This window comes from Manis pentadactyla, chromosome 11, assembly GCF_030020395.1.
Source record: "Manis pentadactyla isolate mManPen7 chromosome 11, mManPen7.hap1, whole genome shotgun sequence".
Taxonomy (NCBI): Eukaryota; Metazoa; Chordata; class Mammalia; order Pholidota; family Manidae; genus Manis; species Manis pentadactyla.
Window position 1 is genome coordinate 11,772,027 of NC_080029.1, and position 20,104 is coordinate 11,792,130.

Here is a 20,104-nt window from a genome sequence, read left to right on the forward strand (position 1 = left end):
GTGCCAAGATCTCCCTGGGGACCCCCCAGTGCTGGGGGGGCTGACTTCCCCTAGTGCTGCAGGTATCCTTGGGCTGTGATCCCAGCAGGCACCTGGAAGCCTGGAGCCTTAGTCAAAGTGGGCCATTGGTTCTGAACCACCTGCCGTCTTGGCGTATGGAAGCCCCCTGCTCCCCTGCTCCAGGACCACTCATGAGCAGACACTCTGACCCCTCCACCAACTGATGCCTCCCTCTTCTGGGGTCTAGTCTTGGTTAATTATAAGGGTCTTTTAGCTCCTCATCTAAGCCTCACTGGGCAGTCACCTCTCACCTGTGACTGAGATGGGACCTTCCTTTCCCCCTGTTTACAGAGGCTCAGACAAAACTTTACAAATTGACAAGGGCTGCCTAGAATGGAAAATGCTAGAGTGCACCAGAGAACACTAGTTCAAAACTTCCCACTAGGCCACCTACTCTATATGAACAACCAGCTCCACCTGGCAAAGAAGGATGCTTCTAACTTTGTTCTCCATGAGGCTGGTAGTGAGAGCAGAGATGTGGCTCACAGGCGGACAAGGCAACTGAGACCAAGGAGGAGAGCCCCCTCGCCAAGGGTACATGGTGAGCTGGTGGCCAAGCCCAGTGTCTCTGATTAAACAGATGCCCTCAAGCAGGGAGGCTGTTCTGACCCTTTCCTTCCTCCATGAGGCTGAAGAACAAATCCCCCCTGTCCCAGACCCCTTCCTTGTCATCTCCATGAACACACTTAGGGCTGGAGTGTTGGGGGATCTGACGTCTAACTCTAGAGCCCCAGAGGGTCTGGTAACAAAACCACTCATGAACACAGCACACAGAAATGGGCAGAATTCCCCCCTTCCAGGGTGGTCAGATATGCTCAGCCCTCTGCTCTGTCACCAGCTCCCAGCAAGCATCCTCCCCCGGCAGAAGCGGTAGAGAGCAAACTGGTGCTAGTGTTAATGCACACACACACACACACCAGACACACATCACCTCACCAAACAGGCAGCAAGGCTCAGCAGACAGGAGGCATGTGGGTTAGAGACAAAGCCAGGAGGACCATGCATTCGCCGGAGACACTCACCTCCAATGGTGTGTGCACTGGGCTCATTTTTTTTTTTTAATGCATGTGTTGTAGCTTGAATGGAAGCAGATTACTTACAATTTAGAAGAGGAGAAGAGTTAAGGAGACAAAGGCCAACAGAGAGTGCCAAAGATGATTAGCGCGTGGTGGGTGCCGAGAGTCTGGGTCAGCATTCTTGAAGGCGGCCGAGATGCCAGGGGTTATTTGGAGGAGGGTGCTAGTGGAGCGGCTCCAGCTGCGGGGAGCTGCAGGGCTTGGGGCCCCCGGCCTTGGAGATGACCCCTCTCCTCGCTGGTTCCCACGGCTCTCTCCATGGGAGGAGTCGGCCCTGTGCCCACCGTCCCTCCCTGCTGCGGGAAAGCTTGAACCCGTCACAGGCATCACCTGGGGCGACAACTGGGCTCAGAAGGGGGAGCCTACAGCAAGCAGTCCTCTGAAGCGAGAGCCATGACACCTGGGTCCCCAGGGCCCTCTCTCCTGGTGCCATCCACCAAGTGGCAGCACAAGGTGGTCTGTCCAAGCTGACAGTGGCTGCCCAGAAAGTACCTCCGTGACAGCATCTGTTTGTGGCAGTTCAGCCTAAGGCCAGATCTCGTCTCCTCCCCGCTGGCTCCAAGCCAAAGTTATGCCCAGGGCCAGGGCAGCCTGGAAGTGCCCCAGAGTGAGCCCAGCCGGTGGTCACAGTGGGCTCAGAAATCAGGCTGTGAGCACGGCCACCTGACAGCCACCAAGGAGAGGTGTGCTCCCAGCACCCGCAGGAAACGGGGTACCCTCCTGCCTCAGTCCCGGGGAGGCTTTCTTGGTATGTTGTGTTCTGCTTTAAGGAGAATTGAAATGAGCTGTGAAAAATTTATGTCTTAGAAAAAACCTGAACTGAACACAGAACAAAGCTGGAGGATGCTATGCCCCAAAAGAGAAAACAGGCCTGAGCTGATCTGGGGAACTGAACTGTATGACCTCTAAGAACGTTTAAGTACATGAAGGAATTTTCTACAAGGGGTAGCAAAAAAGCAAAAAGCCTGTCAAGAGGCTGGGTTAAATTTTTTGATTTTATACAGGAAACCCAAAACTAGTAACAGCAAAGTCAGAGCTGTGCGTGTGTGTTCTTAAAGGAGGCTACTGGCCAGCAATCCTGACCTCCTCGGGTGGGGTGGTTACACTAGGACTGGCGGGCAGGCTGAGCACCCCCGGAGGGGCGCTCTTAAGTCAGGAGGATTCTGTGGCGACACCGTTAGAAAAGGCCGACTCCCAAAGCTCCCTTCTCTCAGCCCTCCGGGGGTGTGAGTGGGCACTCTTCCCCCTGCCTCCATCTATTTCTAGGGGACAGTGGCCTTCAGTGGCTCACACGGCCCCATGCGAGCAAAGGGGTGTCCACCAGCAGAGGCTAAAATCCATAAAGGCTGCATCTCTGGCTCCCCACATCCCCAGTTTCAGGCCTGCAGCCCTGAGACCTCTTTCTCCTTGGGCTTTACCTAAATGCCCTCTGCCTGATAAAAGCTGAAGGTAGATCTCTCTTCCCTCCTTTCCCGGTGCTTGGAGGGCAGACCTGTGTCTAATCTAGCAATTTTCTAGAAGTTATGCTGGATTTAGAGATTTGAGGAAAACAATAAACCTGTGGGGGAAATCCTACTGTCTCAGGTACAAAGGTGAGGCTGATAGTGCTGTCAGAGCTCCAGAAAGGCAGCAGCCTCAGGGCAGCCTGGTTTTCCTGGAAAGGGGAGTGGCTGAGCCTCTGACACATTGCACAGAAGGAACCTCTTCACAGGGCCCCGGGGGACAGGCCTCCTCGTCAGCCACGCTGCAGCCTGGCCTCTCCCTGGGGCTGGCACCTGAGGACCCGGGCATTTTCTGCTGGCCTGTGGCTGGCTGTGTGAATCTTTCTGCTCTGCCGTGACAGTCCGGAGGGTCCCAGGGGTGCTAATCTCTGTGGGCAGGGATCAGCTCAGCCTCTGTTCTGAGATGCTGTGGGGGACCCACGGCAGGGACCCTGTAGCCACTGTGTCTGTGGAGCTAAAATCCAAAACAGCAGCCATGTCATTCCCTCCTTGTCTGAGAGGGTTGTCCTGGGAACAGGCTTTCCTGGGGCAGCCTGCTCAGCATTTACCAAACAGGACAGGGGAGTACAGCCCCAGGCCTGCAGGCCTCCGTTCTCTGTCGCTCACAGGGGGCCTCTGGCAGCCAGGCTGTGGCCTTGACTGCCTCTGTACCTCACCCCAGCAGGCTGCTGCCTTCATGTTTGGAGAGATTCGTTCCTCTTTCTAGCACCTGGGACAGGTGCCTCCCTCACCGGGTAACCCGAGATGAGACGGAATGCATTCGCTTAAAGCGCATGTGGGAGGTATACCACTGCCCGATCCAGGGTGAAGACTGGGGAGGGGCCAAGGGGGATAGACTGCAGCCCCCACGTGTCCCAGACACAGGCCAACAGGCCTGAGACCACCTGTCCCACCACTGACATCACAGTTAAAGTTGCCTGACAGGATGTGACTTGCCCAGAGCTACAGGGAACAGGAGAGAGAGACCCTCAGGAGGCCCCACCTGCCTCACTTGGTTAAGGAGGCCCTTACCAGCACCTCGAGGGGAACTCGAGGCAGCCAGCATATGGGGTTTTCCCATGTCCTCACTTTAAGACCCTACTCAGGCCTTAACACAGGGCCTCAGGCAAAAAGAGCAGAAACTCTCCTGCCTGGCTGGCAGCTGCCCCCCCAGAGGGAATCACCTGGTCACTGGCTGAATTAAGACCAGGTCACAATGCACCAGCCAGTTGGGCCTAGCTGATTTAAGGGGTGCAGCGGAGCGGATGGGCCGGCTCCAGGGCCCGGACCCCCAGACCAGGGGGCCACAGAGGAGCTGAGGCAAGGACGCTGTAGCCCCCAGCGAAGGGGCTCCCGAGCAGGGCCCTCTGGGGCTGGTCTGCGCGTTCCTGCTCAGCTCTGTGGTTGCCTTTCCTGGCCTTGGTGTTCCTCTGGGCGACGAGCCAGACGTCCCTCCAGAACAGAGTTCTCCAGAATTGGGCCTGGCGTTTGAGAAATGGCAGGGAGGCCTGCTCTGCCATGCCAAGTCCTCAGCTTCCTGTCTTTGGCCTTTTAGGTGGGTGAGGGACGTGATTCGCTGCACGTCAGAAAAGCCGAGCAGGCCCTGAACCTTCCTCAGGAGGCTGGGGAAATCCCCAGGGACGAGGCTGTGGGCTTTTTCTTCATCCTCCTCCCATCTAAGCAACATCTCCAGCACTGATTGTCTCCATCTAGGGTCCTGCGACCAAAGGTAAGCGTGGCAATACAGAGGCTTTGTGTGCGTGCGCGTGTGCAGGAAAGAGAAAGGAAGGGTGGTGTCAACAGCACGGTTTCGGCCACTCCTGTCTGCTCAGCCTTACCTTGCCCCAGCAATGGCATGGAAGGGTCATCAGAATTACTATCACCGTAATCATTACCATCCTCCAGCTCACTGCTGGCCGGGTTGCCGTTTGCAATGGTCTTTTGTTTGATTGTGAAAAAGGCCTGCATCTTCACATTGTATCTGGAAGGCAAGAAGGCAGGAGGTCAGAACTACAGGGAGACCTACAGGGAGACCTGCAGAGGGCCTGCCAGGGGCCCCACCCCTGTGCACACAGTCAGCAGGGCCCTGGGAGTGTGTGACGGGGAGCCCAGGGTTTTCCCCTGAGCTGATGGAGTTTCCTGACAGGAACCACAGAACAATGCCGTTTGAGGGGTCTGCTCCTACCGTGCTTCCTGAGGGCGTCAGAGATCCTCAAGCCCAAGAAAATGACCGAGGCCTACTTACTGCGCTTCACAAGCCTGTCCTAACAAAACAGTGTAGCCCGGCCTCGGGGACAGGCTTGGAGGAGGTGTGAGCAGGCCTGCCGTGTCTCCCACAGCCAGGAGCCCTGTTCCCACGGGCTGCCCAGCGGGCCATCCCTGCGACCCTCGGCCAGAGCCACCATCCTCCCAAAGAGCTCCCTCCCCCTCCGACGCCCTGCCCAGGCTGCCTGCCCCCCTGAGACGCACCGAGGGGGGCTCACTTAAGGACAATTCTGCTGCAGTTTGACAGCTGATCACCATTTTTACAAAACATTATAAATGTTTGATATAAATAGGAGGATTCAGAGTCTCATAAAACTCAGGGTTGTTTTCCTTTTTAATTACCTTTGGAGGTGTGAAGAGGAAGATAAAACCTCAATATGGTTCAGCTCATGGACAGTTCTTTCTTTTTACTTTTTTTAATGTTGAAAAATACATGGACCATAATCGCTCTTTTATTAACTATTTTCCATTCTTAAGTGCAGGATTCAGTGGCATTAATTATATTCACAATGTTGTGCAACCATCACACCACTATTTGCAAAACGTTTCCATCCCAAACAGAACTCTGTGCCCATTAATAATTAACATTAATTACTCCCTCCCCTAAGCCCCTGGTAATCCCTAATTTACTGTCTGTCCATTTGAATTTGATTCTCCTCACTGACTCACAGATGTGGAATCATACAACATATGTCCTTCTGTGACTGGCTTCTTTCCCTCTGCATAATGTTTTCAGGGTTCATCTATGTGCAGCATGTGACAGAATTTCCTTCCTTTTTATAGCTGAATAATATTCCTCATGGGTAGATTTGAGATCATTCTAACCTGAGCAGCTCCTAGAGGGCCGCAAGGGTGCTACCCTGCCCTTGGTGTCTGAATTTTCACTATGAGTGGTGCCCCTATAGTTGAGCAAGGCAGTGGCCCTGAGGGGAACCATTTCCCAAAGGCTAGAGCAGACACGGGACACTTTATGCAGCCTGGCTCTTTGAAGCATCCTCCACCCACCAGCCCTGTCTCCCCTGGTGCAGGTGTGGACAGCACCCCAAAACAGTGTCTGGACAACCCACTCCAGCCTCCCCCGGGGGGGTGTTGCCTGGAGAACCAGGACTGCCCAGAAGTGACCGAAAGCTCTGAGGGAGGTATCTCCCACCCCAACGAGCAGGATGTGGAACAGGGCGTCAGCCAGCCCAGGAGAAGAAGACGGGCACTTACTTCATGATCAGAATGTAAAACACGTACAAGATGATGAGCACCAGGCCTTCCCACCTCAAAGAGAGAAAGGAGACTGTGGTTAGAGCTCGGGGGGCCCGCAGCACAGAGGGTGGGTGGAGCAGGCAGGATGTCCTCTCCCCGTCCCTGTTCCCAGGGTCCCCAGGACCCCAGCCCATGGCTGCCCTGCAATCCAAAGCCCTCTTGAAGCCTTCTCAACAACAGAGGGTCTGTAGGACTGAGGTGGAATTCCTCCAGCTATCTAGAAAAAGGGGGACCAGGGCCACTGCACCCCAGCATTCAAGGAGTGGACTGGCCTAGAGTCTTGAAGATTTGACTGTTAAGAGACCATATAGTGACCGAAGATTCTGGCTGGGGCTGAGAACTGCTGTGGGTACAGGTGGGCAGAGGCTCTCAGAGTTGCCTGAAGGGAGGCCCGGGCACAGAAGCTCATGGGCCAACCACTGGGGGTGGGGGCAGCGGGGGTCTGTACAGGATGCACTACTATTGCCATCTTGCAGACGCAGTGCCCAGCCCACACACGGCGGGGTGTTTGTAGCTCTGACCGCCAGCCTCTGAGGAGCCACGTGGCTTAACCTGTATGGTCATCTGACCAACGCATACTAAAGGCCAGCTGCGTGCCGGCCTGAGCTGCAGTCATTTGGGGAGCCCGTCCTCTGCTGGCAGAGCCCACAGACCAGCAGAGCCACAAAGGGACCTGTAAGTGATCTGACCACCGCCACCCCAATTCCATCACAGGTGAGGAAAGGGAGACGGGAAGCGGAGAGACCTCCTGGCTCACACGGTGGGGTGGGGGCCAGGTGGGGGCCAGAACCAGGCCTCCCCAGGCCCACAGTGCACAGCCGCTCATGTCATCCACCTTAGTGTCCTCAGCCAGGTCTCCTGAACGTATTTCCACCAATAAACACATACAGGATACAGAATCACTGTCATGAGGAGAACATTTATATGGCTTTGAATGTAAGACACATTCATGCCCCATAGAGTAAATTATCAACCTTTTCTTTAAAGTTTGTGTGTTATGTATCTTAAGGAATCACTTCCTACTTCAGCATCATAAAGATGAGTCCCTACAATTTTTTCTCAATTATTTTAATTTTGCTTTTTACAATGAGATCTCTAATTCATCTGGGACTTATTCTTGCACAAGGTGTGAGGGAAGAATGATGTTATTTTGCTGATACGGATTCTTCGTTGTCCCACCTGAGACCCTCTCCCTGACTCACCTGTCATATCCCCCACCACACGCCCACTCTAGGTCCTTGGCTTCATACTCCATATCGGCTTATGCTTAGGCTTATCTTCCTTATTTCCTCTATCATATATCTTGATGTCTGGGAGCACAGAAATATTAAAGGAAGCACTCTTTGTCACTTTGAAAGGATTAAAAAAGGCGTGCCTGCTTGGAATGATACCCTTTCTACTTTCACAAGTTCATAAGCTTGAGTGTGTAAAAATAATTCTAAAAAAGATTCAATAAGCCCCTCAAGCAAGGATACTCACAAAAAGGAACAATGAGAAACTTAAACTTACCACACAATTTCTTCATCATATATGAACTGGAAGGCAAAAGAAACCAAGGGTGAGGGAACACATTTATTCCAAAAGTAGAAATTACACAGACCCCAAGCACCCACAGCGGACCCGTACTGGCTTCTTACTGGTTTCACGGAAAGCTGGGTGCCTCTCCCCACTTTGGGGTTTCTCAACTGTGACCTTTCCCCAAGTCGAAGCCTAGGCCAGAGATGCTGCAGTATGTGGCCCAGCCTTAGCATGGGCCTCCCGAGAGAAATGGCCTGTGCTTCACTACAGTCCAAGCAGCTGCTGGGCCAGGCGGCAGGGCCCAGCCCTCATTAATGGAGCAGGGTCGCTAAAATCAGGAATCTTAAAATCTGAACAGACACCTACCTACCTACCTATTATCCATCCATAGTGATAATACCTATTGGGAGGAATACCTGCCATATAGGTACTTATGTGAGGAAAGGGGTATTATTTTTTAAAAATACAGAGTAACTCCTTTGGAAATTCTGAGGGCAAAGGACCTGCTTGTAAGCATTTGAAGGGAGGAAGGAGGGATGCTTCCTAGGAGGGCACTACATCACCCAACCTCCCAGCATCTCTGGCCCAGGACAGATGGATGCTTCTGTGGCCTGGGGAGGGTCCTGCATCGCCCTGACTAGGCTTAGCGTGGACAGGAAGGCGGAGGAGCTGAGCCCACCCATCTGATCTTGGAAACACGAGGTTCCCTACATGGGATGCCAGGACAGGCCAAGGGGCTGTTGTCTGGACTTGGGCCCATCCTCGGCCCCAGCAGGCAGCCCCCACAGAAACTGCCACTTCCCAGAGGGTCATCCTAGCCAGGCATCACTGTGAGGCTCCCCGAACTCAAGGCTCTGAGGAAGTGGCACCAACAGAAGGGAGAGTCCAGTGCCACCACCTAGACAACTTAGGGGACATTTATGGGAGATGTTTTTTCATTTTTACCACCCAATGGATGGCTACTGGCATTTAGAGGCGACAAAGGCTGGGGCTGCTAGCCAGTCTACAACATGTGAAACGCTTCTATGGGAGGAGTTTTTCCACATTTGGCACACGTGTTCAATGTCCTGCTAAATATTCAGTCAAGCTTTAAAGCTTAGAACTTAACTCCATTTTACAAATCAAAGCATATGGACATAGTTTAAACTAATTTTCTAGTAAGGTTACAGTCATGCAGATGGAGGGGCATTTACACTTGGCTCTGTCTAGGATTTTATCAAGAGTCATTCATACTTTTGAAAAATCACATCATCGATGTGAGCACCGCTCACAGGGTTTAAGGGCCAGCCCGGCACTCTGGCCTCAGGGTCCACAGGCCTGAGAGATTCTTCACCACATGGGGCAACGGATTACGTCGTCGGGGGCTCTAGCATCATGCCAAAATATTTATATGCTCAAAGATGTAATCTTCTATTACAAACAACTTCTGTTTGCCCTTTATAAGTGTAGTTTGGGCATTAGGTTGATTTTTTTGGAAATTGTGTGTAGGTAAGTTATTTTGTTAATTTTCATTTTCAGGGGTGTGATAGGCAGCCTGTCAGGTGCCCCCAATGATCCCACCGTCTGCCGTTCTTGTTCCCCTTGTGCATGTGGCCTGGACCTAGGGACTTGCTCCTAACAGAATGTGTCAAAAGTGATGGGCTGTCACTTCTGAGACTGGGTACAGTCAGGCTGGCTTCCACCTTGGGGCCCTCTCACTTTGCTCTGAGGGAAGCCGGTCGCCATGTTGTGAGCTACACAACGGAGCAGCCAGCGAGGAAGCACCGGAGGCCTGCCAACAGCCATGCGAGTGGTCCTGAGAGCGTAGCCTTGCTTGGGGGGACCCTGCGGTAACCTTACCCCATCCACCTCCTGAGAGAGACCCCGAGCCAGAGGACTCGGCTAAGCCACTCCCAAACTGTCATCTGTAGAAAACAGGAGTGATACGTGTTTGCGGATTTAAGCCACTGAGTTTCGGGGAAATTGGTTACACAGTGGTAACTAATACGAGGGATATGACTGTCATCCACAGTTGGCTCTAGAGCTTGTAAGGCTGAGAGCTGTCACTGGAGGGCACGTTCCATGCCCTAAAATCTGGGCATGCCACAGGGATCTGCCCTGCTTGAAGATGACCTGCCCTCGTATTGCCACTTTGAAGTTCCTTTTGGACTGAAGCTGCTCCCCTGTGGAGGACACACTCCTTGGCAGTGGCCTATGTCACATGTTTCACTGTCAGGTCACTGGTACATGCCATGATGTCACCCCAGCCCTCAGGGGGACACCCCCTAACAGGCCCTAGCGGTCCCTGTTGCACCCCTTCCTCCAGCTGGCCTCTCCTTCCTGCTCTGCAGTGAGGTTCCCAGGGGCCTCTGACAGGCAGAGTGTGTGAGCTCAGCTGCTTGGACTGCAGGACACACGCTTTGGCTTTTTCAAGGCCTGTCTGAATTCAAGGTGGTATCCGAACTTGCTCCATAACCGAGGAGGCAGGTATGAGGTTTTTGGGAAGAGAGACATGGTGGCAAGGAGATTGCTCAACTTGACAGCCGTGAGTGTCAGCACAGCCCCGGCCGGGTGCTGTGGGTTCTCTGGTTATAGTGCTGGGGACAGAGATGGGCAGGAGGTGACTCACGGCAATGAGCACGATGACGGAGAGGGTGTAGTACACGGAGTCTCGGCACACGGCCCACCATGTCAGACGGACCACCTGCCAAGCAGAGAGCCATCAGCTGCTATTGGCTGGGGACATGGGACTGAGGGAGAGGCCTCCCCACCTCCCCCAGACCTCAGCCCATGGAGCTCCTCCTAACTGTGCAGCCAGAAACAAATCTTGCCTGGCTGCTCAAGGCCACCCTGTGCTCTTCGTTATGTTTAGGGAACAGAAGGAAACCATGAAATGTTCATGAGTGATGGCAAAGCTGTCCCCTGCCCCTCTAAGGTGACAACATTGCATATTTCACAGCAGAAGCCCTGCATTAAGGTGGAGGCTGGGGGCACTTGCTTTCCACCCCCCCACCCCCTCCCCATTTTGGAACCTCCTGTTGGTAAATTGGTAAACAGCTGCTTACGTCTACCTCCCCTGGCCAGGCGGGGAGGGCCTAACCGTGAGCCTGACCCTGAGGAGAGTCTAATATCCCCCATGGCTCTGAGGCCCAGGAAGATGCGACAGGGCATCAACAACAGCTCCTTGCTGGGGAGGCCAAGGTCAGGCCCCAAATATTTCCAAAATCTAGCTCAGGATCAGGGCTCCAGAAGCTAGTTATAGGGTATAGGATTAGGCTTAGGAGGAGGAGCCCCTGAAATATTTACAGCTGTTTAATGAGCGCTGACCTTCGGACAGGACAGGAGGGCAGAAGCTCCCAGACCTGCGCTCAGACCCCCCGACAGCCGGAGGTGGAAGGAATGCCAGACCACCTCCACCTGGGAGGAGACAGGCTCGGAGGGCCGGCTGGTGCGCCCAGGCCTCGGGGAATCGAAGGCCCAGCTAAGGCCCAGCCCCGACTCCCCACTGCTGTCCGTGTGTCACTTCGTAAGGGAGAGAAACCACTGACCTGCCCTGCGAATAATCCGCAAACTCCAATTATACACAGGATGTTGAACACGGCAGAGCCCACGATGGTGCCAACCCCGACGTCTCCGTGGGTGATGAACACGCCTGGCAGGGGAGGGGCGATCCTCAGCCGCGAGGCCCCAGGCCTGCCGCTTCTCAGATCCAGGCTGGCTGTGGGGTCCGTGCCTCCCACCCCAGGAACCGAGGGAAGCTGTTCTTGCCACCAGACACTGGCCACGTGGTGAGAACAGCAAAACCAGAGCGGGCAAGGGCCCTCAGGGACCAGCGACTCCAAGCCACCCAATTTTTTGGAACAGCTTTATTGAGATATAATTCACATACCATAAAATCCACTCCTTGAAAGTATACAATTCAGTGCTTTGGAAGTCAGTGTGCGGTCATCACCACAATCTATTTTTAGAACATTTTCACCCCCACCAGAAGAAGCCCTGTACCCTGAGCACCCCTCTCCACACACGCCCTACCCCCAGGTAACCACAGTTTTACACCTGCCTCTCCGACTCCCACTTTACAGATGAGGAAACAGGCTCAGAGCTGACAGATCCCCCACTGGTCAGGGAGCACATCTCTCTCCAGACCCTGCGTCTCTGGCTGGGGGATTTCTTACCTATAACAGAGGCAAACAGCTCAGGCGTCGAGCTTCCTGCAGCCATGAAGGTCGCTCCAGCCACATCTTCACTCAGATGGAGTTTCTGAAATGGAAGTGACCACAGACCCCCAGGCTGTGATGTGGGGGCAGTGGACATGTTTACTGGACACGCTGGTAGCCAGGGAGAGTGTGGGGAGTGGTGCTGTGGGCAGACCCAGCTCCTCAGTGGGCAGCCTGTCCACCCTGAGCCGAGCACACGACCACCGCCATCTGCCAGGCACTCAACTCTGAGTCCCGTCCCCTCCCGCCATCTACCAATTTCTGCTCATTTTCTGAGCCCCAAATGATGCCTCCTTAATGAAGCTTTTCTAGGTGTATACCCAGAGCCAGCCACTCCCCTGGGGACAGGCACGGTTTTGGTCCTCTGTTACCGAAACATGAATTGCACAAAGAGCATCTATGGCCCACATGCTTGCCCTTCCACACTGGATGACAAGGTCAGGGTTGGTCTTTTACATCTGTGGACTCCCAGGGCCTAGAACGGGGTCTGGTACACACTGGCCCTCAGTGGGGGTCCACTGGTCTAGTGCCCATCACCCCTGATGCCCACGTTGACCTTGGGTACCATGCAGACCTCTACACAATGGGGTGTGGGAACCAGAGCCCTCAGGCACATAGCCTGACTCTTGCGTTCCAGGCCTTCTCAGTGGCAGGTCAATACCAACTGCTCACTGAGACAAAGGCCCACACGTCCTGTCCCCAGGGTCAAGGCCCAGTCCACTTGGCAAGGCTGCGCTCTGGCCACAGAGGCCCATTCTCTCCTCTAGGATGTGGTGCTGGTGGTTGCAGATGCTTAAAGAAACTGCAGGGATCCCTGGTCTACCTGAACACTCACTGGAAGGCACCTACCCTGTGGTTCTCAGAAGGCCTCTGGGCAGGCTGGCTCAGGGCAGGGCTTGGCCTCTCCTGGCCCTCACCTTCCTAAGTACCTGTAGGCAGCCCAGGCTCTGAAGCCACTAAGGAACACCTGGGCCATCATGGCCTCCCAGGGGAGCTTGCTACAGGAGGGGGTCTCAGAGGGATTGGTGCTCGGGCTTGGCAGAAGCTGGAGTGGGGACACAGCACTGACTCCCCAGAATGGAAGCCTGGCCACTTGAACCTCACCAAAGAGGAAGGTTCCACAGAAGAGGTTCTGCCATCAAAGCATGTCTGATAACTTCCAGCAGAATCCAAACATCCTGTCCTGCCTCCTTGCTGCATTTGCATGGGCCACTGCTTCGCCTACAATGCCCTTCTCCTCATTACTGTGGAAATCCTTCCCACGTCTGAAGCCAGGACCAAATGCCACCTCCTCCATGAAGCCTTCCTGGGCTTCTCCTTAAGAAAGATGCTCCCTGCCTCCTTTCAGTCCTCAGTCCTTTATGCTTTCACTGAGCCCCTTCCACCCTGCCTACAGGCCAAGACCATGACCCTCACTCACCTCTGTGTCCTTGGGGAGACACATAACCTCACGGGGCACCTCTACTCTATGTGGTCCTGTGCCACCAGCCACACTCTTCCATGGGGTCTGTCAAACCCAGAGAGTCAGAGGGCCCAGCTCCATCGCTGTGACCAAGCTCTCACATCAGCAGGCATGCAAGGTGGATGTTCCGTAAGGGCCAGGTGACTGTGTTCCCTGGGCGCCTCCTCCGAAGAAGCGACAGGCTGCTCGAATGGCTGAACTCTTAGCATGGTACCCCAGGGGCCCTGAGGTCTGAGCCTCCTGCCCTGACATCCCCATCTGTCATTTCCTGACTCTGTTCCTTGTGCTCTTTCTCTGGCTCGGTTCTCCAACAAGTGTTTGGATGGAGGTGTGCACATGGCTTGATCTGAGTGAGGCAAAGGGTGGAGTGGGGAACAAGGGGAGATCGGGAGGGGAGACCTTTGCAGATTTTTGCCAGATCACCTGCTGCCTACAGGACCCAGCTCAAAAGCAGCTAGTCCCTGCTCTGCGCTCAGCAGCAGGGTGGGACAGCGGGGAAGTGCCTGCCTCTGACAACCCATGTTCCCAGCTGCAAAAGTCACAAGCATGTGGCTTCAAATAGCTGGGAGCTTTCCCTGGGATGGAGTGCGGCAAGGCCTGGAGCAGTCTGCACATAGTAGGTGCTGAGGACAGAGGTAGAAGCCAAGAGTAAGGCAGAGTAGAGAGAGACTGGGGTCATGTACCTGAGGAGAAAACATCAGTCTACAAAAGCTGGGACACAGGGCTTTCCCTGCCACTGGGGCTCAGCACCCTCCTGGGGCACATGTCCCATGTCCCCACCTGGAACCGGCCGCTGCAGCTCACTGTGGGAAATGCTCCCTAACCAACCAGGCTTGGCTTAGCTGCTAATGGTCTTGCTGTGGAGCCAGAGGTCCTGCATGACGATTACAGGCTGCAAGCATTTCCTCCTGCCAAGTCTGGGGCAGGAGGCCACCTGCTGACTCTAACCTGGGGATTTCGGAGCCAGGCTTTGCAGTGGCTCCACTAAGTGCTTGGCCTGACAATCTTCCCTGCCAGAGTGCTCCCCACTCCAGTCCTTCTTGGCCTGGTGCCTGACATGCCACATGCCCGTGGTCACCCCCAGCGCTCTCCCAGGCTCGGCTGGGGGATCCCAAGTCCCTCCCGTGTACCTCACAGATCTTCTCCAGAGAAGGAACAAAGAAGTCGTCGCACACGATGGCCAGGGCATAGAACATGTACAGAGCCTGTGAAGGAGATGCAGAGACAGTGTCAGCAAGCGCGCCTGTACCGAGGGGGCCTGGGCAGGCATCCGTCATGCCCTGGACAAACGGGGAGGAGGCAGGTGGGCAGAGAGGGACACAAAGGAAGACTCTAGCACCACAGAGATTTGCTCCTTCAATCCCCTCACTGACAGATAGGGAAACTGAGGCCCAGAGAGGAGAAATAATTTGCTGAATAGCAAAAGGAACCAAAGCTCAGGCCACATGGCCTGTGTTCCTTCCTCTCTTCTTAAAGCAGCAGCTCTCTCCCCTGCACCAGAGAAGGCCCTTGAAAGGCAACGTCTAACCTTTAGGGCCAGAAAGCAAAGCATTTAGAATAACCATTTAAAAAAATTTAAATAATAATAATCCTAATTTTCACCTTTAGTTTTACTGAAGGCACCACTTCCTTGTTACCAGCCGCCCACCCCCGCCAAAACAAACAGCAATTGGAGAGCCAGCATTGCCTGCACGTGACCTGATATCAGCACAGGTTCAAATGCACATGCATTTACATTGGGAGGTTTGGCAACAAAGAGCCCAGGCTCTAACGCTGATTCTGGGCCTTATGTGCCATGTGACTTTGAATAAGTCACATCTCTAGGTCTCAATTTCTTCATCTGTGTAACGACAGAATAAAAGCAGATCAGTCGTTTTAAAGTGGTTTTATACACAGAACTGCTCCCTATCTTGTCCATCCAGCATGGTTTTACTGACCCATCCCATGAGCCAGATGCTATTCTAGGCATCAGGGATACACGATGAGGATGCCAGGAAAAGCCTCTGCCGCTAGTAACTTACCTTATTGGGGGGCAAATGAATAGGTAAATCAACTATCTATAACTGCCAGAAAACTGCAAGTGTAAAGGTCCTGAGGCAGGAGCATGCTTGATGCATTTGAACAACAGCAAGGTCACTGGTGCAGGTAGAACAGTATGAGAGTGAAGTGGGAAACAGGGAATGTGAGGCTAGGGGGAGAAGCAAAGATCAGGACCTATGGAAAGGAGACAGCTTTTTATGTTAAGGGCTGGTGGAAATCACTTTTTTCTTCAAAGACAAAGGGATTTGGATGCTCTGTTTGCAAAAGCAGGATAGTCTGGGTTGCTTCAGCCAGAACAGTGTGACTGACAACTTCACAATTAATGAAAAACAAAGTGGAAGATACATCAGCTGTGGCCAAGGCATCTGAGGCAGGTGTCTCCTGGCTGTCCCTGAATTTGACTCATCTTTTGGGGAAGAAGAAAAAGAAACAAATATTACCAGTGTGGGTAAAAGGGAGAGAGCAAGGAGGGAGAGACCCTCCTACAAATCTCAGGTTTCTGACTTGAGTTCACACTCCTGGGAATTCCCCCCAACATCGTCTCCCCAGCAGAGGGTGTCCTGTGTGGCTGGAGGGACTCTGGCCAGGCTGACAGCCTCAGGAACACTGGAGAGAAAAGGAGGCCAAGATGGCACCCCAATTCCTGTCGCTTGGGCCAGGAAGTTCTCAGAAGCTTCCAGTGCTATAGACAAAAGCTGGCTCTAAAGCTCAAGCTTCTCTTGCTTTAAAGAAGGAGTCACCAAACTTTCTCTTAAAGGGTCAGAGAGTAAATATTTTAATCTCCACAGACCACACAGACACTGTCACCAGGACTCTGCTGCAGAAGAGCAGCCACGGAATGGGGATGGCTGAGGTCCAAGAGAACTATTTATAAAAACGGGAGGTAGGCTGGATGTGGCCCTCCAGCCATAGTCTGGTGACACCTGATCTAAAGGGTTCCTGACAAGCTCTCAGATTCAGGAAGAAAAAAAAAAAGGTTTTATCTCAGCAATGTCAAGACCTTTAATAAGGCAGAGCGACACAACCGTGAGGCTCTTTCGCCAAGCCCACACCCTCTTAGTGAGCGGGGAGGGCGTGGGGAAGCCGGAAAGACGAGCGAGATAACTCCGTCACAGAAATAAGACACCGGCCCGCCATTCAGAATCTGCCTTCATTTCATTAATGTTTTATCCTGTTAATTAAAACTTCACTCATTTGTCATTCTCGGGAGGCTACCTGTGTGAGAATCCAGCTTTCACTTCCTTAATTATCTCTTGCAAGAACTAATACTTCATTGGGTTTAAATATATATGCAGATGGTGCTGGGCAGCTGGGAATTGTAATCAGGAAGAAATTTGCTGTGATTGATCGAAAGCAGAAAAGCAGACCATGACTCCCTTCATTTCCCTGTGCCAGACAACAGAGGTGGCAGACTTTCTGCAAAGGGACAGACAAGAAATATTTTTGACTTTGTGGACCTGTAGCTTCTGTCACCACTACTGAGCTCTGCCACAGACACACAGAAGCAGCTGCAGATAATATAGAAATGAATGGGCATGGCTGTGTTCCAATAAAACTTTATTGACAAACACAGGCAGTGGCCACAGGCTCTAGTCTGCCTACCCATCAGAGAAGAGTGGTTCTTACCTATAATTTCGGTTTGAACCCACTATTCCTTTTGGTACTTGAACTGTACCATTGTCAGCAAGGCCCACTGAAGTAGAGAGGGAGGTTTGAGAAGAAGTGCATCCACATTTTAAATGATTGTTATGTCAAGGTGGTAAAACTGGGAGGGGGGATCATGATGGCAAGCACGTGTAGAGCCCTTACAATGTGCCATGCAGTGTCTGATGCACTTCACTCACATTTGCTCATGCTGCCATGTGTGGGAAAGATGCCATCACTCCCATTTTATAAAAGCAGGCAATGAAGCACAAAAGACTTGAATTCTTGTCTTGCTCTTGGGCCGCCAGCTGTGTGACACTGAGCAAGTCACCTAACCCCTTTAAGACTCCATTTCTTTGTGGTTAAAATGGGTCCAGGATCTGTTCTCCTCACAGGGCTCTTACAAGGACTGGACGAGGCCTTTGACTCACTGTGGTTCTGCCATGCTTGGCAGACAGGTTTCATGGGCCTGAAGTCTAGGAGCGTCCCCTACCCCACGAGGGCCACTTACACCAAGGATGTGCAGCAGGACGGCTCCGTGCTGGCGCTCCTTATTGGAGAAGAGGTCTGTGGGGAACTCGTGAATTGCTGGAAGAAAAGAAGACACGACAGAGTGTCAGTCATCAGAGGGCCTCCCTACCAGCCCCCCTTGAAGTCTGGGGGTCTGCCACGGAAGAGTGCCACCTGGCTTCAGACTGCCCATGGAGGAGGCCAGCTACTTCTCCTCAGTCCAAGGCAGATCTGTGCTCTGAGGAAGACATTGCTGGACACTGAATTACCCACAAATATGCTAGGATCTTAGAGTTGATGTTTTACATATCCCTTGCAATTTTTTATTGAAGTATGAAACACTTCACACTCACAAGGATGATTGTAATTAAAAAGATAATAGCAAGTGTTGTTAAGGATTTGGAGATACTGGAACTCTCATACACTGCTGGTGGAGATGTAAAATGATGCAGCCACTTTGGAAAATAGTCTGGCTGTTCCTCAAAAGGTTAAAAACAGACTTACCATATGAGCCAGCAATTCTACTCCTAAGTAGCTACCCAAGAGAAATGAAAACATGCCCACACAAACCTTGCATGCAGATAGACACAGCAGTATTATTAACAGCTAAAACATGGAAATAATGCAAACATCTACCAGCTAGTGAATAAAAGGAGATACAGCCATACAATGGAACATTATTGGCAATAATGGTATGTATTATAGCATAGAGAAACCTTGAAAACATTCTGCTAAGTGAAAGACACCATTCACAAAAGAACACATATTGCATGATTCCATTAATAGAAATGGAACAGGCAAATCTAACGAGACTGAGGCAGATCAGCGGTTGCCTAGGGCTAGAAGGGATGGAGCTTTGGGAGATGACAGCTAAGGGGTACAGGCTTCTTTTTGGGGTAATGAAAATGTTCTAGTCTGTGGCGATGTTTGCACAACTCTAAAAATGCAAAGAGCCATTGAATTGTATATTTTAAATAGGTGAATTGTTTGGTATGTGAAGTATATCTCAATAAAACTGTTTCCCCAAAAAAGTATTCAAAAGACAAAAGACACCAAAGAGAAAAATCAAGTGAAGGTTCCTTCTTTGTCAAAGAACTCTGATCACATTCCTAGCAGACAGCTTCCCAAGTGGTTTCAATATATACCTGGATCTGCTCCAAAATGCAATTAATGGACAGCCCTACTCAGGAGGCCACGCTGCGAGGTCCCACTGCTGGATTTAGGTCGTGGCCCTAATACTACAGGCTGTGTCTACAGGGACATGTTCCTTCATCACTTTGTGCCTCAGTTTCTTCATTAATAAAATGGTGATGGGACTGATTTTAAAAACATAGCTTAATTTTAAAGCATTTCAAAGTTGTGGTGAGCTTCAAACTTGCCTGCCTAGGACTCTGGAATATTCTTTCCTTGCTACTGCCAAGTCAGAGCTAAGAAGCAGGCTCCGTGAAGGGAAGGGGGTGGGTTTGTCCCCTCCCTTTGGTATCCTTCCTGGCAGCCCCCTGCAGAGCTCAGGGACAGACCTTTCCCTGCAAAGCCCGTCCAGCTGGTCCCAGGCCCACTGGCCACTTCTCTCAAACTCTCTGCCCACCCACACTGGATCTGTCACTCCAAATGGGAAGGCTGAGATCCCAAAGAGGTCAGGTGACATAAGTAGGGTTAGGGATGGCACTGCTGGCACTAGAAAAAACTCCTGCCCTCCGGCTGAGTGCTCTTTCAGGAGAGCCAGGCAGAGCACAGAAAATGATCAGTGAGAGGTCATGCTCAAGGTCAATCTCAGAGCAAGACCAAAGGCCAAGGGGGAGCAAGGGAGGGGAGGAGGGCTGAGTGCATCCGTCCTTGCCCCCTTAGCCCCTGGACCCCTCAGGCCCATTTGGGTGCCAGGGGTGCTTCCATGGGCTTACTGGCATCTTGGGTCAGAGAACCATGTCCTTTGGCCCCAAGAGTGCCCTTCCCGGGGCAGGCACCCCCATTCCTGTTGAGCCCTCACTGTCCTGCACAGTGGGCAGACCCATGAGGTGTATAGTCCTCTGCCCTGGGAATCAGACACTCAGGTCAGGTGTCATCCTTGCACCCCAAGTGGTCTGAGCAGCTCCCTTGCATTTTTGGCTTCAGGATGTCACAGGGACTGGAGGACTGATTCCTTCTCACCCCTGTTCAAAATGACCGATGGGTAAGTACTTCGTGAATGCCACTCTGCAGACCCCCTCACACACTCCCACGCCCCATGTCCTCCTCATCACATCAGCTAGACCAGAAGCTTCTAGAAGGCAGGAGCCCACATTGCCCTGTATTGTATTCTTAGTGCCTTGGCCAGGCCTGACATATAGTAGGTTATCCACAGACCATAACAGTTGTTTGATTAAACAATAGTAAATACTATCAAAAATAACAATCTGTATCACCTCATCTTATTGGAATACCTTTATCACCCTTGCAAACCCCTTAAATACCTAGAATGACACATGGCTTATAGTGAGTGCTTGATAAATGCTTATAAATAAACTTCCAGGACACAAATTTCTTCTCTGCAAATACAGTTCGGATCTAGAAGTGATGGTTTCTCCCTTAGCTGTAAACTTTTCTGTTTTTTACGATCAG

At 52.3% G+C, this 20,104-nt stretch overlaps 1 protein-coding gene across 6 annotated transcripts in view; it reads right to left on the reverse strand.

The window, feature by feature from the left end:
• Positions 1-20,104, reverse strand: part of SLC24A4 (solute carrier family 24 member 4) — a 162,565-nt gene that overhangs the window by 40,514 nt on the left and 101,947 nt on the right. For 3 of the 6 annotated variants that reach the window (XM_057488196.1, XM_057488197.1, XM_057488198.1), the window contains 8 exons: positions 17,508-17,584; positions 14,443-14,517; positions 11,809-11,923; positions 11,182-11,285; positions 10,263-10,337; positions 7,646-7,671; positions 6,095-6,148; positions 4,456-4,598 (listed from right to left, as the gene is read on the reverse strand). In XM_057488196.1, the coding sequence (XP_057344179.1) occupies positions 4,456-4,598; positions 6,095-6,148; positions 7,646-7,671; positions 10,263-10,337; positions 11,182-11,285; positions 11,809-11,923; positions 14,443-14,517; positions 17,508-17,584 (669 nt within the window). The remainder of the gene's footprint in view (positions 1-4,455; positions 4,599-6,094; positions 6,149-7,645; positions 7,672-10,262; positions 10,338-11,181; positions 11,286-11,808; positions 11,924-14,442; positions 14,518-17,507; positions 17,585-20,104) is intronic. The other 3 variants (XM_036882261.2, XM_036882263.2, XM_036882265.2) reach the window with 2 other exon arrangements.